This window comes from Eleutherodactylus coqui, chromosome 2 (assembly GCF_035609145.1).
Source record: "Eleutherodactylus coqui strain aEleCoq1 chromosome 2, aEleCoq1.hap1, whole genome shotgun sequence".
Taxonomy (NCBI): Eukaryota; Metazoa; Chordata; class Amphibia; order Anura; family Eleutherodactylidae; genus Eleutherodactylus; species Eleutherodactylus coqui.
In genome coordinates, this window is record NC_089838.1 from 147058243 (window position 1) to 147079737 (window position 21495).

The 21495-nt window shown below is 44.4% G+C and overlaps 1 protein-coding gene across 4 annotated transcripts in view; it reads right to left on the reverse strand.

The window, feature by feature from the left end:
• TMEM117 (transmembrane protein 117) overlaps positions 1–21495 on the reverse strand; it is a 233798-nt gene that overhangs the window by 185775 nt on the left and 26528 nt on the right. For all 4 annotated transcript variants that reach the window (XM_066591722.1, XM_066591720.1, XM_066591721.1 and 1 more), the window contains one exon: positions 923–1055. In XM_066591722.1, the coding sequence (XP_066447819.1) occupies positions 923–1055 (133 nt within the window). The remainder of the gene's footprint in view (positions 1–922; positions 1056–21495) is intronic.

Genomic DNA, 21495 nt, shown 5'->3' on the forward strand with positions numbered 1-21495 from the left:
CACACAGCATAACCAGCACCCTTAGAACCAAGGGGCCAGTTTACATACCTTGCATTAACCACTGATGGGCAGACTGGGTTAAATGGCAACCCATCCAGCCCATCATTGTAGACCCCACAGGGAGAGGTTACTCCCTCGTTATCGAGCAATGAACAACAACGCGCATGTGCCACACAGCGAATCATGTGATGTGGGATGCCGCACTGACATCACTCCAGCTGCGAACCAGGAAACCATGGCACTGCATTTGCTGTGCCATCAAGTTAAGTTAAACATATTTTTACAATTATTTTTTTAATTCTCAATGTTATGATCTAGATTTAAAAAAATCCTACATGTTCACACTGATCACTAGGGCAAATAATAGTCTGATACCAACCCGGCTCTGTGGAGACATCGTTTCAGCAGTCATCTTATAATCATCACAGGCAGGATTACAATGAAAAATAACACCTCTACATAGATAACACAGGATCCACCATTCATAGTAGGCGATGGTCACAGCTTATCTAGTCCCCTTCCTCCCTGCACGGATCACAGAGCAGGTCTAGAACAGTCTCCCATACAAGTCAATGGGTCCCCTGCTGTCCCTTCTGTAAATGACCCCTGATTTCTGTGGTAAAGCATATTTCTAAATGCTGTTAAAAGCAGCTCAGGCAAGATAGCCGCCCACATAGTCATGTATAGAAAAGAGAAGAAAACAATCTACAATCAGAAAATAAGACAGGTTAGAAAAATGGAAGATCTTTCACTATCAGGTTTTAATTAGTAAAAAGCAATACATTCTCTTTAAATAATGAATTTTAAGCAAATTGTTATCTTGTTTTCTTTGCATGAACCCATATTTAGCTGTAAAGTATATATACAGTTTCCTTGTACTGAATTTCATAAGTCTAGAATTGAGCAAAATTTTGGAATTTACCTCATGTTTCCAGCTATGAGAAGAAAAATGTTGTAGATGTGGGAGAAGATGAAGAGAAAAAGTATTGTGCTGAAAAACATGGTCATCCATGAGCCATGATCATCTCTAAACACTTTCAGACGAAGTAAATGACCTGCAACAAAAAAAGAAAATAATTTAGTAGATAAAATATTTGCCTGAATCTGAAGAACAATAGACCATTTACCAATGTGCAGTATTAATACTTTATTTTTTTATTCTAATTTTTATTGTGCGCACTAAAAAGGCCCATTTACACGCAAGGATCATCTTTCAAATGACTAAAAGATTTTGCCATCTATTTGCATAAAGTGTTAATGGCCATTAATGGTGATTAATACTTTATCATCTTCATGTAAAAGGGCTTCCAGGAGCTGTTTGCAGAGTCCAGTGTGTGATTATTCACAGGCCCAGCTGTGCACACAGCTGCATTATTCTGCTCGCTGCTGACGACAGATTACAATGTTATCTGCCAGCTCCTGTGGAGATAACAGCATATTGAGAGATACTTTATCTCTCAGTGTCTAAACAATGGATTTTAAGTTTACCTTAAAATCCATCGTTTAGACACTGAGCCCCATGGTGGCAATACAGCTAGTGCTGCCATCAAGGGCATGTCACAAAGATGAAAAAAAACGGACCAACGTGCCACTTAGTAACTTCTATGAGCAGGGCTCCAGCAGTAGTTACATTGGAGAAAGCAATGGGCACTATGATGTAATGTAACTTGCTCACAAGTACGCACAATGTCCTTACGCTGCCTGGCATCAGGATCTTCTCAGCAAGGCCCTAGCATCAGAAGCTTGAGACAGTACCCGAGAGTAGTAAGTACATACAATGTCTGCTATGGTCTGAGGTTTGACATTTTTTCTTTCAGGTCTAATTTATTTGAATGACTCAAACAAAAACCTGAGTAATGAGTCCTCATTGTCTTGTGACAGTCAGTCTACCCATGTGATGCTAAAAAAAAAAACAACCCCAGCCCTATTGCAGCATGTGGAAATCATAGAGGGGTGTTGCCCACCCATGATAACTATTAGTCTTGATATAGTACAACCAGTTTTATTTTTTTGTTTGCGTCTTGACCTTCAATAAGTACTACCTAGTACATATTATGGGTCTAAGCCCAAGAGAAATAATAGATTTGGTTATACTCTTTCAAAACTCGGGGTTTGCTCTTTAACACTAAATGGATGGTGTGGATAGGCAAACATTTAAGAAGTACCAGCTGAGAGCCGCAGCGGAGGATCGCAGCGTTTCTCCCATGGTTTTCAATGAAAGACGTTGCATCGCATCACGTGCGCCTAGCATGTGGTGTGATACTGCCGCCGGCCTAATTGAAAACGATGGGTGCTGCTATGTGAGGGTACGCACAAGAGAGAACATGCTGTGATGCGTTTCCCACGTCGCATCGCAATGCCATGCAGGGAGACATCGCTCATGTGTTTGACCCCATTCAAGAGAATTGGGTTCATATTTGGGCATCTGGCAACGCACATATCTTGTGCATTTTTCTCACCATGTGAAGGCAGCCCAAGTGGTTTTCCTTCAATGGAGGGGTCGTTCTTTTGTCTTCCGGCTGTTATATGTGGAGCGCTCCTCATTTTTATATTGCTTTTCAGGGATGTATTATTACATGGTAAAAAGGTGTAACAAAAAGGTGAAACGGCCCCTCTAAAACACAGTGGAATAAGGATTTACAGGCGCATGTTACCATGGGGGTTCTGACAAGACGAATATACAAAAGCTGTAAACAGCACGCTACAAGAAATATCATCACTGGATGTTTGACTTTTTACTATTGTGATGCTTGTAACAAGGCAGCTACTTAGCTGTCAGTTTTGAATGTTATGGATGTGTTTCATCCAGGGAAAAATGGACTAGACAGAAGAATAATCCAGAGAAGCTGGGCTATTAATGAAAGCAATTACCAGCCAACTGGGAGCGCTCTGGAAGAGAGCTGCGAGCTGCTCCCAAAATGCTCTCAGCCTGTGGCAAGACAGGCAATGCCAAGGGCTGTAAGAGTCACTGTGAATTTTGGAATGTTTTGAGCTGATGGGCAAAAGGCCTAGAAGCGTATAGCTAGGCAGCTAGCTAGATGGCCAGATTTGGATTTGCATATCCATTGTACTATGTGCCATCTGTGAAATAAAATTGGCTGAGGCCAGATTACATGGAAAACCACGGTATAGGAAGGACTTCCTATGAGTGACAACCTTCTGACCGGACATACGTCAATCCCAGAGAGTAACTAATCCTCTAGGTGTCCCTATAATATATATAGTACTCAGCACACATTTTGAGCAAGTGTGCGAGCCCATCTGCCACGTCAAGGCAACCTCTTCAAATGGGACTGACAGACTTACCTCTCTTTTTGGGCCAGAGGTCCCCAAAATGGACTGATCATGTAGGATACAAGCTAAACTCTAAATATAAATCAGCCTTGGACGAATGGGAAGGAGTAGATAACTCACCTTTGTCTCCAAGCAGGTTTATTTAAATCTCTCCATTTTCCCCTATTCCTTCCCCCTCCTCATGTTCTCACAGACTTCCCCAAGCACGATGTCTCATCCCCTCCTATATTTCCTTTTCTGCCATTTTGTAATCTCCAGTAACAGAGATAACAGCAGTGCTCAGCACTTTAGAGTGATATTTTAGCACAAATATGTCATTTTAGATAAATAAAATAAATCAGTTTTGCTAGTTATCACACTAGCTGTTAGAGGAGCATGGATTGATTGAAAAGTTAATGACCGTTTAAGATTTAGCATTAACCTGAATGGCCCTTTGCATAACATTATTCTTTTAGTAATAAAAATTTCTGAGAATTGACAAAGTGTTTCAGGCCTCTAAAGAGCTTTTTCATTCTGGAAATTTGTAGGGTCTGCAATTACGGATCAATAAAAAGATTTTTTTCCTGTATATCAATGACATATAAGAGGCCATTTATCACTGCATTTCCCGTTACTTACACTTACAAGTCCTTTCATTTCTATTACTCCTTAGGAGCAAAAAAAAAAATAATATAATGTAAGCAGTTATGCAAGAAAAGCACAAATATTGGAGATTTCTGTGATAGTGAAAATATTTCACATGACTCACAGCTATGAGGAAAAATGTAAAAATCAATAGAAATAGAACAGAAGAATAGAAATTCTAACTGTCTTCATAGTTCTAGTCCAAATCAATTTTATTGTACTGGTACATAATTTAAAAACATTATTCTGCGCAATTCTTCTTCAGAACAATTCAGCTATCTTAATTCAAGCCATGCGACTCGACCAAATGGAAAGCCAATTTAAAACTCTAACCTTAAGCTTGTTACTGCTTATTCTAAGATTAATTGAGATATTACTGTCACCTTACTTGACCTCGCCATTAAGCTTCCCTGTGTACACAATTAAAATACAAAATGGTAAACCACCAATGCTCCTAATGTGACCCTGTCTGGTAACTTAAGCCATAGGCATACAAGATAATAAAAAAAGAAGTAAGACTTGGAAATACAGTGAAACTGAATAAGTGAAGATAATTCAAAGTAAAAATAGATAAAATGAACAAAAGCACAGTTCCCACCACATTCAGGTATAGGACGGGAATCCCCTTGTATTAAAAAGCATAGTCAACTCCACTTCCATACAGTTACAAACACGACGACGAGACCCCACTTGAACGTATGCTAAAGGACATAGTTGTCTGTCCACAGATGTCTATGGATATGTCCAACATGTACACCCCAAGCAGACACTCTGAACGTGGTGTGAACAGAGGCCAAGACTTTAGGGAAAAAAAGTAAATATATATATTTGTATTAGTATATGATTAGAAATGATCAGCTGATATCATTAGAGCAATATAAGGTTAGTAGCAGTCACACTGTGAAAACCAGGACCTACTATATAATAACCAATGGCCTGAATATGCTTTGGCTCTTGCCAAGCAACACGCATGTTATATACAGATCCACACGCTTTTGTGTTCTATGTCACGTACAATGAATCAGTTGGCTGTAGCAACAAGCATAAATAAATAGAATATATTCTACACGAGCCAAAGATCAATTAGGGAATTTAGTGTATTTATAACAAAGTGGCATGCATAATAAAGATGGCACTTCTTAAAGGGATTCTGTCACCACAATATTGAAATTGAGCTTTAACATAGCAGGGGCGTCACTATAGGGGATACCGAGGATGCGGTTGCAGCGGGGCCCAGGACTCTTAGGGGGCCCATAATGCCTCTATTCTCCATATAGGGAGTGCAGTACTATAAATAAAACATTATATTTGGGGGCCCTGTTACAGATTTTGCACTGGGGCCCAGGAGCTTCAAGTTACACCTCTGGGCTTAAGTACCCTGCTGTACCACCTCTACCTCCAATACAAGATGTGATACGGGCAGTCCTGGAGGCTCCAGTCTCTGTTGTACCCACTGTAGCTTGGATGCAAGATGTGATACGGGCAGCATGGAGGCTCTAGTAACCTGCTGTACAGCCTTTAGCTAGGATATAAAATGTGATACAGATAGGCATAGAGGCTCCAGTATCCTGTTGTACTGCCTCCAGCTTAAATACAAGATGTGATACGGACGGGCATGGAGGCTCCACTACCCTGTTTTACCACCTCTAGCTTGGATACAAATTGTGATATGGGCAGGCATTAAGGCTCTAGTTAGCTGCTCTTTAGCTTGGATACAAGATGTGATACAGATAGATAGGTATGGAGGCTCCAGTACCCTGTTGTACCGCATCTAGCGTGAATGCAAGATGTGATATAAGCGGACATGGATGCTCCAGTACCCTGTTGTACTGCCTCTAGCTTAAATACAAGATGTGATATGGCCGGGCATGGAGGCTCTAGTACCCTGTTGTACCACCTCTAGCTTGGACACAAGATGAGATACAGTTGGGCATAGGGATATACAGGTTCCATCTGCTATCCTGCGGCATATTACTCCACATTTACTGTTACTGAATCTCTAAATCGTCCAAACTCATTGGCTGTCATAGTTGGTAACCCGGATGGTCTCATATAGGCCGCCTGCAGACGGCCAGGTCAGATCCGGCAGCGAGAATTCTCGCTGCGGGACCCGACCTGAGCGCCTGCAGAGAGCAGCGCGTACTCACCCGGGCCCCGCAGCTCCGGATCTTTCATGTGCCGGCTGCCGGGTAGTCGGCGCATGCGCAGACCGGAGTCGGCGGCCGGTGAGTGACGTTTCTGTGCGGGGCTCTGCGAGCCCCGCACAGAAATAGAACATGCTGCGGTTTGTTTGCCGTGCGAGATTTCGCGCGGACAAACTGCAGCCGTCTGCCTAGGGTTGCGTTTGCTAACGCAATCCTATGGCAGCTTTCAAGGGCGGAAATTCCGCGGGAAATCCCGCCGTGGAAATTCCGCCCGTCTGCAGGCAGCCATAGTCTCATATTAATCTGGTGATCGGGCAGCCATGGAAGTGTGACAATGTTGTGGGGACTCCTGTGACCCTCTCGTGTGTGTAGTTGAGCATTATCCTGCTGGAAAATATACAGGAGATGTCAAGATCACTTACAACTGCTGTACATATCTAAATTATATACAGGAGATATGAGGTCTCTGCAGCCCTATCTTTGGGCGTGCATTCGCATCGCATCTCCCATTGGGAGATTTCAATGGGGCCAGCGTCATTATTGTATCAAATGCTAAATGCATGCGGTGTGGTGTGAGTTTTCCCCATTGAAACTACTTCCCCGGAGCGATGCAAGACATTTTTGATACAAAAAGGTCTTGCATCCACGGCACATTCGCATATGGGTGAGCGCAATATCGGGTCGTGATTCATGGCCCGATATCGCACTCGCCCATGTGAAATTAGCCAAAGGGGCTACAAACAAATTTTCATGTGGTCCAGGAAAGGAGTCCTGTTTAGAAAGCTTATGCCGAGGGACTAGATCATGTATGTAAATTTGTTTTGCAGCTGTATGCAGCACGGTTTAGGTATGAGTACAGGTATAGAAGTGGGGTGGGGGGAGGGGGGAAGCCCCGAGCTGAACGTTTGCACCTGGGCCCCTGAGCCTTTAATAACGCCCCTGCAAGACTTATCGCCAAAGAGAGCAAAGACAACCTAAAACTATTTTTCAACTATATTAACAGCAAAAGGATTTGCAGGGAGAGCACTGGCCCTTTAACAAATAATGCAGGGGAAATCATTGAAGATGATGGAGGGAAGACAAATCTATTAAATAGTTTCTTTTCAACTGTATTCACAAACGAAAAGGAAATGCCACACGAGATACAGGGGAATAAAATAAGCCCCTCGCAAAATATATGTCATACCTAACGCAGGAGGAAGTGCGGAACAGGTTAAAGAAGATTAAAATGGATAAATCGCCAGGCCCAGATGGAATACACCTAAGGATACTAAGGGAACTAAGTGATGAGTTAGCTAGGCCGCTATACCTAATATCTCTAGACACTATCAAGACCGGTGTTGTACCATTGGATTGGCGCATTGCCAACGTGGTTCCAATTTATAAAAAGGGGGCCAAAAGTGAGCCTGGCAACTACAGGCCGGTAAGTCTCACTTCAGTAACAGGAAAAATTTTTGAGGGGATTCTGAGAGACACCATCAATGAGCACCTCAAGGAGAACAAGGGAATAACTCCTCACCAGCATGGATTCATGAAGGGTCACTCATGTCAGACAAATCTGATCAGTTTCTACGATGAAGTAAGCTCTAAGCTGGACCTGGGAGAGTCTATTGATCTCGTATATCTGGACTTCTCTAAAGCGTTTGACACCGTGCCACCTAATAGGCTAATATACAAAATGAGACAGCTTGGATTGGGTGAAAACGTGTGTAATTGGGTTAAAAATTGGCTCAACGATAGAAAGCAGAGGGTGGTAATAAATAGCTCATACTCCGATTGGGCCACAGTCACTAGCGGGGTGCCACAAGGTTCAGTATTGGGCCCCATTCTGTTCAATATATTTATCAACGACCTGTTAGATGGACTGTATAGTAAAATATGAATATTTGCAGATGACACAAAATTATACAATATAATTAATGCAATGGAGGACAATGTGCGGCTACAAACGGACCTGGATAAGCTGGGGGCTTGGGCAGAAAAATGGCAAATGAAGTTCAATGTTGATAAATGTAAGACTATGCACATGGGCAGGAGAAACGGATGTCACCAATATACACTTAATGGGGTACCACTAGGGAAAAGTGATATGGAAAAAAACCTGGGGGGGACTAGTGGACTATAGACTAAACTGGAATAACCAATGCCAATCAGCTGCTGCAAAGGCAAATAAAGTTTTGGGATGCATTAAAAGAGGTATAGGGGCGAAGGACGAGAACATTAGCCTTCCATTATATAAGGCACTTGTCAGACCTCACATGGAATACTGCGTACAGTTCTGGTCACCGCTGCTCAGGAAAGATGTTACGGTATTGGAGGGGGTTCAAAGAAGGGCAACTAAACTAATACATGGAATGACGGGACTGGAATACCCAGAGAGGCTATCCAAATTGGGACTATTTACTCTAGAAAAAAGAAGGTTAAGAGGCAACCAAATAACCATGTATAAGTAGTACATGAGGGGACAATACAAGGATCTCTCCCAGGATCTGTTTATACCCAGGACTGCAACGGTAACAAGAGGGCATCCGCTACGTCTAGAGGAAAGCAAGTTTCATCACCAACATAGAAAGGGGTTCTTTACTGTTAGAGCAGTTAGACTGTGGAACTCTCTGCCTGAGGACGTAGTGATGGCGAAATCCTTAGAGGAGTTTAAAGGGGGACTTGATGTCTTTCTGGAGTGGAAGGATATTATAGGCAATAAATCTAAGATTATTTGTTAATCCGGGTATACAGGCAGGTAGGAACTATTAGGGGTTGATCCAGGGAACAGTCTGATTGCCATTAGGGAGTCGGGAAGGAATTTTTTCCCCAAAAAGGGCTATTGGCTTCTGCTCTTGGGGTTTTTTGCCTTACTCTCGATCAACAAAACAGGAGGATAGACAGGCTGGACTAGATGGACATTGTCTTCATTCAGCCTTACGAACTATGTTACTATTTTCCACATGTAGTTCCTGACATCGGGTCTGTCAAGACAATGTGGCTGAGGTGCAGTTAAAACAGCACCAGGAAAAAAAACAAAACGTATTTTTACTGAGAGTCACAAAAGTTTTCAAGAAAATTCCTGTAAAAACCACAACTGCATCGAAAACTGTAGCAAAAACAGATTTTATTTTCTGGGGCAGCTTTTGGTGGCATTCTAACTACACTATCTGAATTCACCCTAAATATCAAAAGGTGCTATTAAAGTATATCAAGTCTATGTCTCTGGCACGCAACTGGGTCCCACCCCTACAGACACTGTTTGCCAAAAAGCAAAAATACACAAGACCAAAAATCAGCTGGAAATAGCACCCATTTATTATAATGGGTGTATGCACATGGCCTTTTTTGACTTGGATAATCCTATTAATGTCAGATTTTCAAGCAAGAAAAAACACATGTCAATGTGCAGTCTTTCACCCATCAGACAGCACACAGATGGGATGTCAATGTGCTGACAGATGCAGGTTGTGCCCGAGAATCTAGGGCACAACTTTTTATTAATCCCTACATGCAGTGCAACTAAAATTTTAATATGCTATGAATGAGGTTATTACAAGATTAAAGCCAAAGATTGTGAATGTAATCATGATGCACCGCCTGAGTACTATTAAGAATGGGAGTAGCTGTGTTTGGAGAACTGCTATGCTTGCGCAAAAGCTGACGCTGGGAGAAAAGCCTCACTGATAGCAATGGTTGAGAAACTCTGTTAATCAAACATCTCAAGGGTGAGGGATCCAGGCAACTTCCAGCATTAGGTAGAATTTTACAAATAATAGGTCTACCGTATTTGAAAAAAAAAAAAACTATTAAAAACATATAAGCCTGTTAAGAAATGCAATATCAAAAGATTATGTGAAATACAGCTTACTGATTTTTTTTAATTAGCATTGGCGATTTCATAATTTACAGATACACAATTCAGTTAAGCAAATACATTGCGCATTATGAACTGGAAAGTCAACATGGGCTGAGAGTCACTCTATTGTATGCAGGCGACACAAGGAGCAGAGTATATTGAAACGGTCTTTAATCCTAGACAGAAAGAAGCCAAGATCACAAGTCAGTTCTATTATAAACTGTTACTTAACAGACATCTGAACTCAGAAAAGTAGTCAGATAGAAGATATTGCATATCACCGGCTGCAAGATGGCTGAAACCAAGCAACTCCATTCACTAATCCAGGACTGTGGACAGACATGCTGGGGCAGGAATCATTCACTGTTCTTAACGAATGGTATGTAACACTTGATCCAATATATTGTTCATATCATATAGTAATATTGACGTGCATTTATGGTCGAGTCTAGTAACTGCTTGGTATAAGGTTCTACAGTGATACATTTATTATGACTACAAGTTTCACTGCTCTATTAAGATAGAATCTGGATTTCATTGCAATTGTGTTTAGGTGGCACTTCCATCAAATTACTCTCTATTATATAGTTACGCATAGGTTGTCCTAAAGTCTCAGAGAGGGTTAATATTGTATTTCTAGAGATAAGCAAGTGGGGTCATTCAACAGTAAGTGCAAAGAGAATTTGGCGTTACAGATCTCAAAAAATATTTCTTCTAGTTAAAACAGAGGACCACCAATACAACAACATGAGGAACAGTTTCAACTTGTGAGACACTTCTATAAAGCTGTCAATACCATTTCGATCCAAAACCTATTAAAACTAATCAGTTATAGTATATTATTACAATTTCAGTCAGGATCAGAGAAAAAGGCTTGTTTTATAAGAAATAAAAAATATCTAAAAAAAGACACAGTAGAGCTCACTTTTAAATGAGGTTGCTCCATCTTAACAACCCCCTTTTCATTTGCCCCGTTAGTGCATGTGGCTATCTGAGAGTGGGTTCCCCTACTTGGCTGTGGCAGTACGAGTTTGTTAGTGGCTCCCTGCTTTGTCAGACCGGCTGTAGATGTATTACATGGAAGTTCTTTCATCTCAAAAGGTGCCATTTGGGAAATGAGCAGTCGATGGCAACTTCCCCCTGGTAAACTCAGTTTGCTAGGGGTCTCAGTTGATGGCCACATAACTCCCAAAATTCTATTCAATAAGACATCCCCTTTAAAAAAGATTTGAAAGTATCTACAAGGTGTTCTGCAGGGTTCAGGACTTGATAATTTTCTGTAAAAAAATGCATTTTCATGAAGTGCCTATTTACTAAAAGTATAAAACTACAAATCTGCCTACTTTTATACTACAGGTCATCATCACTGGAAGAGCAACAATACCACATGCATGTCTTTTTTCTGCTCAGAGGACACGGTTGAATGGTACTGCTATGTCCTTATGGCGATGTGCTTCGTTTGTCTTTTTGTTGGATTTCTAGGAAATATAATGGTTCTCATCAGTTATGCCAAGTACGGTAAAGCATGGACAAGCAGCACCATTTTCCTTTTCAACCTTGCACTCTGTGACTTTGCGTGGATTATTATAGTTCCGATTTCCATCTACTTCAGCATTAATAAGTCAGTTATGTACTCTACTCCTGCATTTTGCCAGTTCAAGAGGATTTTTTTAAACATCAACATATATGGCAGTATTTTCTTCTTAATGCTCGTAAGCTTCGACAGATATGTTTACTCTGTGCATTCACTAACCGCAAAGAGATGGTGGGGCAAGAAGAAAGCCAAGCTCTGCATCACAGCAATATGGCTGTTCATTTTTGTCGAATCCATCCCCGACATCTATTACATACTATATAGAAAGCATGCAGTAAGAGATGTTGCATGTCTGGATTACTTAGAAGGACCGATGAATTTTGTAGTTCCCCTTCTACTATCTAGACTTGCATTTGGCTTTCTAATTCCGGGTGTAATTATATTCACATGTTATTTCTGCTCCCTACGAGCTTTAAGGCATCTTAAAAGCCTCTCCGATAGCAGAAGAGCCAAGAAGCCTTTGATGCTGGTTTCAGCCACAATGCTTGTGTTTGTCATCTCCTTTGTTCCATATCATATTGTGATGATGCTTATACTTTTCTACAGATTTAACTGCTCAGTAGACTCTGGTAATATCAGATTACTCTTTGCGTTCTATCAGATTTCAGAAATGATTTGTAGTTTTAGCAGCTGTGCGGATCCAGTAATCTTCGTTTTGGCAAACAACAAGTTTAGGCATCTAAAATTTCTGAAATGTTCTTGCACAAGATTATTATTCTGTTGTCCTTCAAACAAAGTGGGAATCATTACCCAACAATAAAGAGCTTCTAACACAGTCAACCGGTTCTCTTTTAAGGGGTGTTAAAACTTTGTGTCCAGCCTGCATATTTCCCTTCTCTTTGTTGGCAATCATGGACTGAGAAAACATGCATTCATAGAAGCCAAGTGGACAAGCTCGTCTTGGTGCATCGTCAGAGGTACGTGCTCTCACCGAGTCAAACGTTTTCCCTCTCCTAACGCTATATCAAAGACATATGGAAGGAGAATTAAGGGCCATTTACATGGGCCGATTATTGATCACAATTTGTTAAAATGAACGTAATTGATAATTACGATAATCGTGTGTAAACACAAAAAACTGCTAGTTATCGATGACTTTCAGTCAGCATAAAAAAAGATCGGTGGATCGAAAGATTCTCACCAAGTGTAAATACCCCCACGTCATATAAATTGTAAAGCTCTGAATGAGAAGCCCATAATCTGCCTGTCTAAACGATCTGCATGAGCGCCAACGACCTTAGTGGTGACGTTGGTGTTCATGCAGTTGTTCAGATGACGGTCGTCCTGTGTAAATGGAACATTACTGCTGCAACATCCCACTTGTACAACTTTTACTGTTAACAATAGACAGGCTGAACTACAGGCTGTTGGAATGAGAAGGAAATTACTTTTTTTTACCCTACTAAGAGCTAAAAAAAAAAAAAAAAAAAATACATTAACTGCATTAGACACCATGCTCTATCTCACACAGCATATCCTCACTCCTTCCCCTGGCTCTAGCATTCATGCAGTATTCTAAGTGATGGAGCGGGGGTAGAAGTGAAGTTATGCTGTGCAAAGGGTCAGACAGGACACAGCAGTCCTCTATGTCTAAAGGCGAGCGGGACTTTTAGGAGTATACGTCAGGCAGCCGTAATTATTTTCTGGCGGTCTAGCCAGGGAGGCTCATGCTCCCCTATCCCCAGAACTGTCCAGCCCGCCCCTGGATAGATATGCAAGGAGCAAAATAAGTCTCAAATAATATTTGCATAAAAGATTTATCCAGGTGGCGTGGCTGCACATTCACTAGCTCCATTGCTCTGGGCTGAAACTCGTCTCTTTGTTGCATCCTTTGAGGGTCACTGGTGGCAGAATTTGAACACATCTCTTCTAGTGCTTCTGCGTCATGGGGAAGGCAAAAAGGAAGCTGAACTCTGCAAGACTCACAGAGTTCTTTCCTGCCACAAGGTCAAACAATGAAGTCAGCAGCATTCTCAGTGATCAGAGAGCAGGAGTGTTGGAGCTTCACAAGTGTCCTCACCCGCTTCATCACCTGACTCTTCTCAAGAAAGTGCACCGACTACCAAAACCTAAATCTCTGCCTGCATCAACTTCGAGAGATGTCACCACCCATTTAGATTTCTACCATTTTAAAAGATAAACTGGTGCTAGCGGCTAGGAATGTCCAAAACCTTCTAAACAGATTTAAAGACATTTCCATGTTTACTGGTCTGTTTGAGGTCACATTCCGAAATGTTGCAATACGGTTATTGCCACCAAAACTCTGCATGCCAACAATATCCCATACAAATGGTGGTTTCCTGTGAAATTAGTGGTAACAAGAGAGGAAAAGAAACTAGTTTTTGACTCTCCTGCCAAGCTAACAGAGCATCTCCAGGTCTGGGGACTCACTACTCTTCCAAATTCACCAAGAGGAAAGCAAGCTACAAGACTGGAAGATGAATGGGTGACAAAATCAACCCCTTAAAGATGTGAATATCAGCTAGTTGCCATACACCTTCTCCCATTTGTGAGGGTTGAAGTGCATGTATAATTATTTCTTACCTTATAAAATGTCACTTATTGTGGTTAAAAGAAATATTAAAAAAGCTGAATAAAATTTAAGTATCCTCACCAGGATACCTTGCATACTGCGTGCATCATAGCCAGGAGTGGCTTACATGTACATTATGGTTAGATATCCTTAACTTATAACCCCCCCCCCCCCCCCCTAACATCAACACTAAAGGGTCATTGCATATGCAACGCATGTTTGTGTTGTTTGATGTTAATTCATGTTAACATCAAACATCAGTTTACAAATTGTGCTTGCAGTTTACTAGGCTTCTACAGAAAATTTTATACTTATTGTTAGCTGGTCACTGCATTTATATAAACTCTAGAAATGGTTTTCCACATAATCTTGCCCAATGTAAAAGGGCTTAACAGTTCTTTTAAAAGTCTTTACTTTAGAAGGAGAATAAAAGCTTGAATGCAGATATCTTGTGCATACAAGAATTGCACCTGTCAGAACCGGCAACTCTCGGGGCCCCCGTACCCGCACCACCGGTCCGGCCACCCGGGGTACAGGAGCGCGGCGCAGAGGTACCCCGGTTCTTGTGATCTCCCCGGGCCGCTGTAAGACTGGTCGCCGCCGGGTTGCTAGGGAGGCAGCTGGTGCTTCTAGTGTCCTGACTACCAGGCTGGCTTCCCTAGTAACTGTCTGTGCAGATAGACTGGGGGCGTGTCCCCAGCACCGCCCTGATTAGCCCTGCTGCTGTCAGGCTCCCCGCCCCAATCAGCTTCTGGGGCGGGAGCGCTGACAGCATTTAAATAGGTGTGTTTTCCTCTCAGGCCTTGCCAGTGTTAGTTTGGTTCTCCAGCTGCACCCGCGTTTATCCTGACTGCTCTTGTGACCTCGGCTTTTCTGACACCTGCTTTTGGACTTGACTACGTTTTTGCCTGACCCCTCCGTACTGCGTACCCTCTTGTTGCCTACCCGGATTGTCTGACCATTCTACCGTTGTTTGTCTCAGTGTCTGTTTGTCTTCCGTGTCCCGCTTCCCTAGTGAGGGTAGGGACCGTCGCCCAGTTGTCGCCCTGGGGGTTAGCCCAGGGGGGCAAGTAGGCAGGGACAGGGGTTGCGGGATATCTCAGGGAACCCCATATCCCGGACACTGTCCTGACAGTAACACTGGCCGAACTAAGGTCAGACCCTTGCATCCGCCTGGCAACTTTGAGCCCCTCGATGGACGCCGTGGCGGCTGTAGCGAACCAGGTCCAGGTCCTTACGACCCTTGCCCAGGACCTAACAGCCCGCTTGCAGCCACGGGAACAAGTGCCAGCTGCAGGTTCCATGCAGCCCTCGTCCGCTCCAGGAACGATGTCAGAACCTCGAGCCACGCTTCCGGATTGCTTCTCCGGAGAGAGAGATCAGTTTTTTGCATTTAGAGAGAGCTGCAAGCTCTACTTTGATCTCCGCCCCCACTCCTCTGGTACTGAATACCAGAGAGTGGGAATCGTAATTACCCGCCTGAGGGGAGAGCCCCAAAATTGGGCTTTCTCGCTACCAGCTGGCTCTCCAGCCCGACTCTCCCTTGACGCCTTTTTTTCCGCCCTGGGTCAAATTTATGACGAACCCGACCGGGCGGGCTACGCAGTCTCCAAACTTCTGGCCCTGCGCCAGGGTTGTAAGATGGCGGAGGACTACTGTTCCCAATTCCGTCAACATTGTACGGAATCCCGGTGGAACGATGCCGCCCTAAAAAGACTTATTTTTGACCGGTCTGTCTGAGGGTCTCAAAGACCTACTTGTGGCCCACCCAGAGCCTAGAACCCTGGAGCAAGCCATGTCGCTGGCTATTCGGGCCGACCGACGTTTGAGGGCCAGACACGCCGCTCGGACCACCCCACTCCCCACGTCTACTTCTTCGACTGACCCGACCTTTTACCCTCCCACCACCGAGGCCATGGAGCTGGGAGCCGTGAACCCCAAGCAACGACGGGAACACCGCCTGAAGAAGAATCTCTGCTTCTACTGTGGGGAGCCGGGTCACCGCATTGCTACCTGCGCTAAGAAGCCACGGCAGGAGGAACTCCCGCTCCTAGGCAGTTGTCGGGGGGACTGTCTAGGAGCCAAGGTACTCCCTGTGTTGTCCAAAATGTTAGTGCCTTGCACCCTAGAATTTCATGCTTTCCACCGTACTGGGCAAGCCTTTGTTGATTCTGGGGCTGCAGCTAATTTCGTTAACTTTAATTTCGTTGCTCAACTGTCCGGGGTTTTGTTACGTTTAGAGACTCCGATTCTGGTTTCAGGAGTGGACTCCACTCCTTTGCAAGCAGGGGTGGTTAATCTGGTTACCCCTGAAGTAAGGTTTACTATAGGAGCCTTACACGTGGAAACCTGCACCTTTCTAGTGATGAGAGATTTGTCTGTGGACGTCGTCCTAGGCCTCCCCTGGCTCCGGGAGCACAACCCGGTAGTAAATTGGGACACGTTGGAACTGGTAAAGTGGGGTCCCCGCTGTGCCAACCACCTTTGTGCGGTGAAGGTGGGAATCTCCACCTGCGAGGGGAGCCCCCTACCAGAATACCTCTCCGAGTTTTCTGACGTGTTCTCCAAACAATTATCTGAAGCTCTGCCCCCCCATAGGGAATGGGACTGTAAAATAGACTTGATTCCTGGGGCCAAACTTCCAAAGGGCCGCATTTATAACGTTACGGTTCCAGAGAGAGAATCCATGAGGGACTACATCCAGGACAGCCTGGCCAAGGGGCACATCCGGCCCTCAGAATCCCCGGTGGGTGCCGGGTTTTTCTTCGTTGAGAAGAAGGATGGGGGTCTCCGGCCCTGTATTGACTATAGAGAGCTAAATAAAATCACAGTCCGAAACCAGTATGCTCTTCCACTCATTCCTGACCTCCTCAACCAGGTCGCTGGTGCCCAATGGTTTTCCAAACTTGATCTCAGGGGAGCATACAACCTCATCCGCATTCGGGAGGGGGATGAGTGGAAAACCGCCTTCAATACGCCCCTCGGGCATTTTGAATACCTAGTGATGCCTTTTGGATTGTGTAACGCCCCCGCCATTTTTCAGGGGTACATGAACTCAGTGTTTCAGGATATCATGGGGGTGTTCGTGGTTGTATATCTAGACGACATTTTGATTTTTTCCTCCGACCTGCCGAGTCACCATACTCACGTTCAGACTGTGCTAGCTCGACTCAGACATAACAAGCTGTTCGCTAAACTCGAGAAATGTGTTTTCGGGGTACAAAAGATATCATTTTTGGGGTATATCATCACGCCATGCGACTTCCAGATGGATCCTGAAAAGGTGAAGGCCATCACGGAGTGGGCCCAGCCAGGGTCGTTGAAAGCCCTTCAACGCTTCCTCGGCTTCGCCAACTACTATCGCAAATTCATTAAAGACTTCTCCGTGGTGGCTAAACCTCTAACGGACCTCACCAGAAAGGGGGCAGATGTGAGGACCTGGTCTTCTGAGGCTCTGAGGGCCTTCAATACCCTAAAGGCGGCGTTCTCTTCTGCACCTGTCCTAGTACAACCGGATCTGTCCAGCCCTTTTGTGGTGGAGGTAGATGCCTCTGAGTTTGGTGTGGGAGCGGTACTGTCCCAAGGTCCCTCCACTCTCACCAACCTTAGACCGTGTGCCTATTTTTCTAGGAAGTTTTCGTCCACCGAACGGAACTATGATATAGGCAACCGGGAATTGCTGGCGATTAAGTGGGCTTTCGAAGAGTGGAGGCATTTTTTGGAAGGAGCCCATCACCAGATCACGGTACTCACTGACCATAAAAACCTCACTTATCTAGATTCCGCTAAGAGGTTAAATGCTCGGCAAGCCCGCTGGGCCTTGTTTTTCTCTCGGTTCAATTTTGTTGTTACCTATAGACCCGGTTCTAAGAATGTCAAGGCTGATGCCCTGTCTAGGAGTTTTGGTTCTCCGGAACCTTCCGAGCCGGAACCTGAGAGCATTCTCTCCCCTGGGGTGGTCCTCGCTGCTGTCTCCTCCGACCTTTCACCTCTCATTCACGCCGCTCAACAATCTGCTCCTGAAGCCCTTCCGGAAGGCAAATTATTTGTCCCGTTGTCACTGAGATTGAAAGTGTTAGAGGAGACACATGCTTCAGTCCTAGCTGGACACCCCGGCATCAGGGGTACTCTGGAGTTAGCGGCCAGACTCTATTGGTGGCCGCACATGGCCAAGGATGTACGGGTATTTGTGTCCGCGTGCCCGGTTTGCGCAAGGGGGAAGAACCTCAGGAGACGTCCTGAGGGGCCTCTTCTGCCCTTGCCCATTCCGTTCAGGCCATGGTCCCATTTGTCCATGGATTTTATTACTGATCTGCCATCCTCGCTGGGGAATACGGTCATTTGGGTAATAGTTGACCGTTTCTCCAAAATGTCTCATTTTGTTCCACTTGGCAAGTTGCCTAACGCCAAACTTTTGTCTGAGATGTTCATCAAGGAGATTGTTCGGTTACATGGGATCCCCGAGGATATTGTGTCTGATAGAGGGGTTCAGTTCGTCGCTCGCTTCTGGCGAGCCTTCTGTAAAAATCTAAACGTTAATTTGTCCTTTTCCTCCGCTTTCCATCCCGAGAGTAACGGACAAACGGAACGGATGAACCAAGAACTCATCCAGTATCTGCGACTGTTTGTCTCTGATAACCAGCATCAGTGGGCCAACTACTTACCTCTCGCCGAATTTGCTATTAACAACCATGGTAACTCGTCGACCCAACTGTCACCTTTTTTTTGTAACTATGGGTTCCATCCCCGGTTCTCGCTTTCTACTCCTTTGGTCTCGAACAATCCGGCCGCCGACATATCCGCTGAAGAACTGTGCACAGTTTGGGCCCAGGTTCGTAAGAACCTTCAGGGTTCCCAAGAGAAACTGCGTAAATACGCAAATAAAAGACGTACTATCTCCGCACCTTTTGTGGTCGGGGAGCAGGTTTTATTATCATCCAAGAATCTGAGACTTAAGGTTCCCTCCCTGAAACTTGCTCCTCGGTTCATTGGCCCATTTACGGTTTCTCAGGTTATCAACCCGGTGTCATATAAGTTGGCACTTCCTGACCCCTGGAAGGTCCACAAGGTTTTTCACAAGAACTTGCTTAAGAAGTATGTGACTCCAGTTCTCCCCACCCAGAACCCGCCTCCTCCCTCTCTGGTACAGGGGGAACTGGAGTATGAAGTAGAAAGGCTTGTGGATGCCCGACGGGTTAGAGGTGGGCTGCAGTACCTGGTCCACTGGAGAGGATTTGGCCCTGAGGATAGGACGTGGGTCCCTGCCAGGGACGTTCATGCGCCACGCCTAGTCCAGGCATTCCACAGGGCTTTCCCGCTTAAGCCCGCACCTGGCCATGGGGGTCCGGTGTCCCCCCGTAGAAGGGGGGGTACTGTCAGAACCGGCAACTCTCGGGGCCCCCGTACCCGCACCACCGGTCCGGCCACCCGGGGTACAGGAGCGCGGCGCAGAGGTACCCCGGTTCTTGTGATCTCCCCGGGCCGCTGTAAGACTGGTCGCCGCCGGGTTGCTAGGGAGGCAGCTGGTGCTTCTAGTGTCCTGACTACCAGGCTGGCTTCCCTAGTAACTGTCTGTGCAGATAGACTGGGGGCGTGTCCCCAGCACCGCCCTGATTAGCCCTGCTGCTGTCAGGCTCCCCGCCCCAATCAGCTTCTGGGGCGGGAGCGCTGACAGCATTTAAATAGGTGTGTTTTCCTCTCAGGCCTTGCCAGTGTTAGTTTGGTTCTCCAGCTGCACCCGCGTTTATCCTGACTGCTCTTGTGACCTCGGCTTTTCTGACACCTGCTTTTGGACTTGACTACGTTTTTGCCTGACCCCTCCGTACTGCGTACCCTCTTGTTGCCTACCCGGATTGTCTGACCATTCTACCGTTGTTTGTCTCAGTGTCTGTTTGTCTTCCGTGTCCCGCTTCCCTAGTGAGGGTAGGGACCGTCGCCCAGTTGTCGCCCTGGGGGTTAGCCCAGGGGGGCAAGTAGGCAGGGACAGGGGTTGCGGGATATCTCAGGGAACCCCATATCCCGGACACTGTCCTGACAGCACCTTAATCAGACATTTTCCAGTTAAGACTCAAACATTTCCCATATATTCTTGCAGATCCGGTAAATTAACAATAAAAGGAGGAGTCACTGTGATGAAAAAGCCACATATTCTAGTCAAAATAATAAAGTTAGTGCATTATTAGCATTGGGTCTTAAATCTAGAGCAGCTATTTCTAAAGTATCTTATATTTTTAATGTACAAAATGAAAAAATATTCAACCCTCAAACTTTAGCCAATGCTATAGCTGATTATTATACTTCACTTCATAATCTCCGAGACGACCCACCAACTCCCCAACCCACTACTATGAAGATATCTAACTTTATAAATTCTGTTTCGCTCCCTAAGGTGTCATCACAGCAGTTAGAAACATTATTATCTGCCCCTATATCTCTTGCAGAAATCAATAATGCTATAAAGACACTTAAACCACATAAAACTCTTGGCCTGATGGTTTAACAACGATTGGTATAACGTTTTTCAGTTCGCCTTGGTGCCTCATATGCGCTCTCTTGTTAATATATAAACAATGGGTAGAATCCCCAAACACGTTACACGCCACAAATATTACTCTTCCTGAACAAGGGAAAATCCCAGATAGACCTGGAAACTTCCACCCCATATCATCACTTAATACAGACTTAAAGATATAGTCAAAGATTTTAACAACTAGGTTGGCAGATATTTTACCCACTCTGGTTTTTCAAGATCAGGTAGGATTTATTAAGGGTGGGTACTCTGTTGATGATACCTGTAGATTTGCAAACATTATTAACTTTATTGAAAAAACTCGGACACCTTCTCTGCTTCTTTCACTCGATACAAGGAACGCAGTTGACCGAGTGCATTGGGGATACTCATGTGAAATCTTGCTCAAATTTGGGATATCAAAGTAGCATAAGACTCAATTATGCCACTATACTCCTTCCCATCTGGTGCTGTACTAACTTCAGGACATTTGATATCTCCAACTGCACTTGGCAAGGATGTCCATTATCACCTTTAATGTGTACTTTGGTCATGGAGCCCTTAGCAGAAGGAGTAAGGATTGCAAAAGATGTATCTGGAATTACCATAAGGGAAGAGAACACAATCAGTTTGTTTGCATAGGACGTAATTATAGCCCTTGCCAACCCTGAATCTTCATTACCTACAGTGTTGGAAATACTAAATAGAATCAGAATCTCTTATTACAAGCTAAACTAAACTAAATTTCAGATCTTAGGTATGTATATACCCGACTCTGTTACTTCCAGTTTAAAAAGCAAATGCTTATTTCCCTGGGTATCAGACTCCCTTACTTATTCAAGAATTCAACTATGCTTCCCAGCACAGACACGATTTGTGAAGAATTATATTCTATTGCTCCAAGATATTGATAATGATTTAAACAATTTTCTGAAGTCTAAAGCATTGTAAAATTGG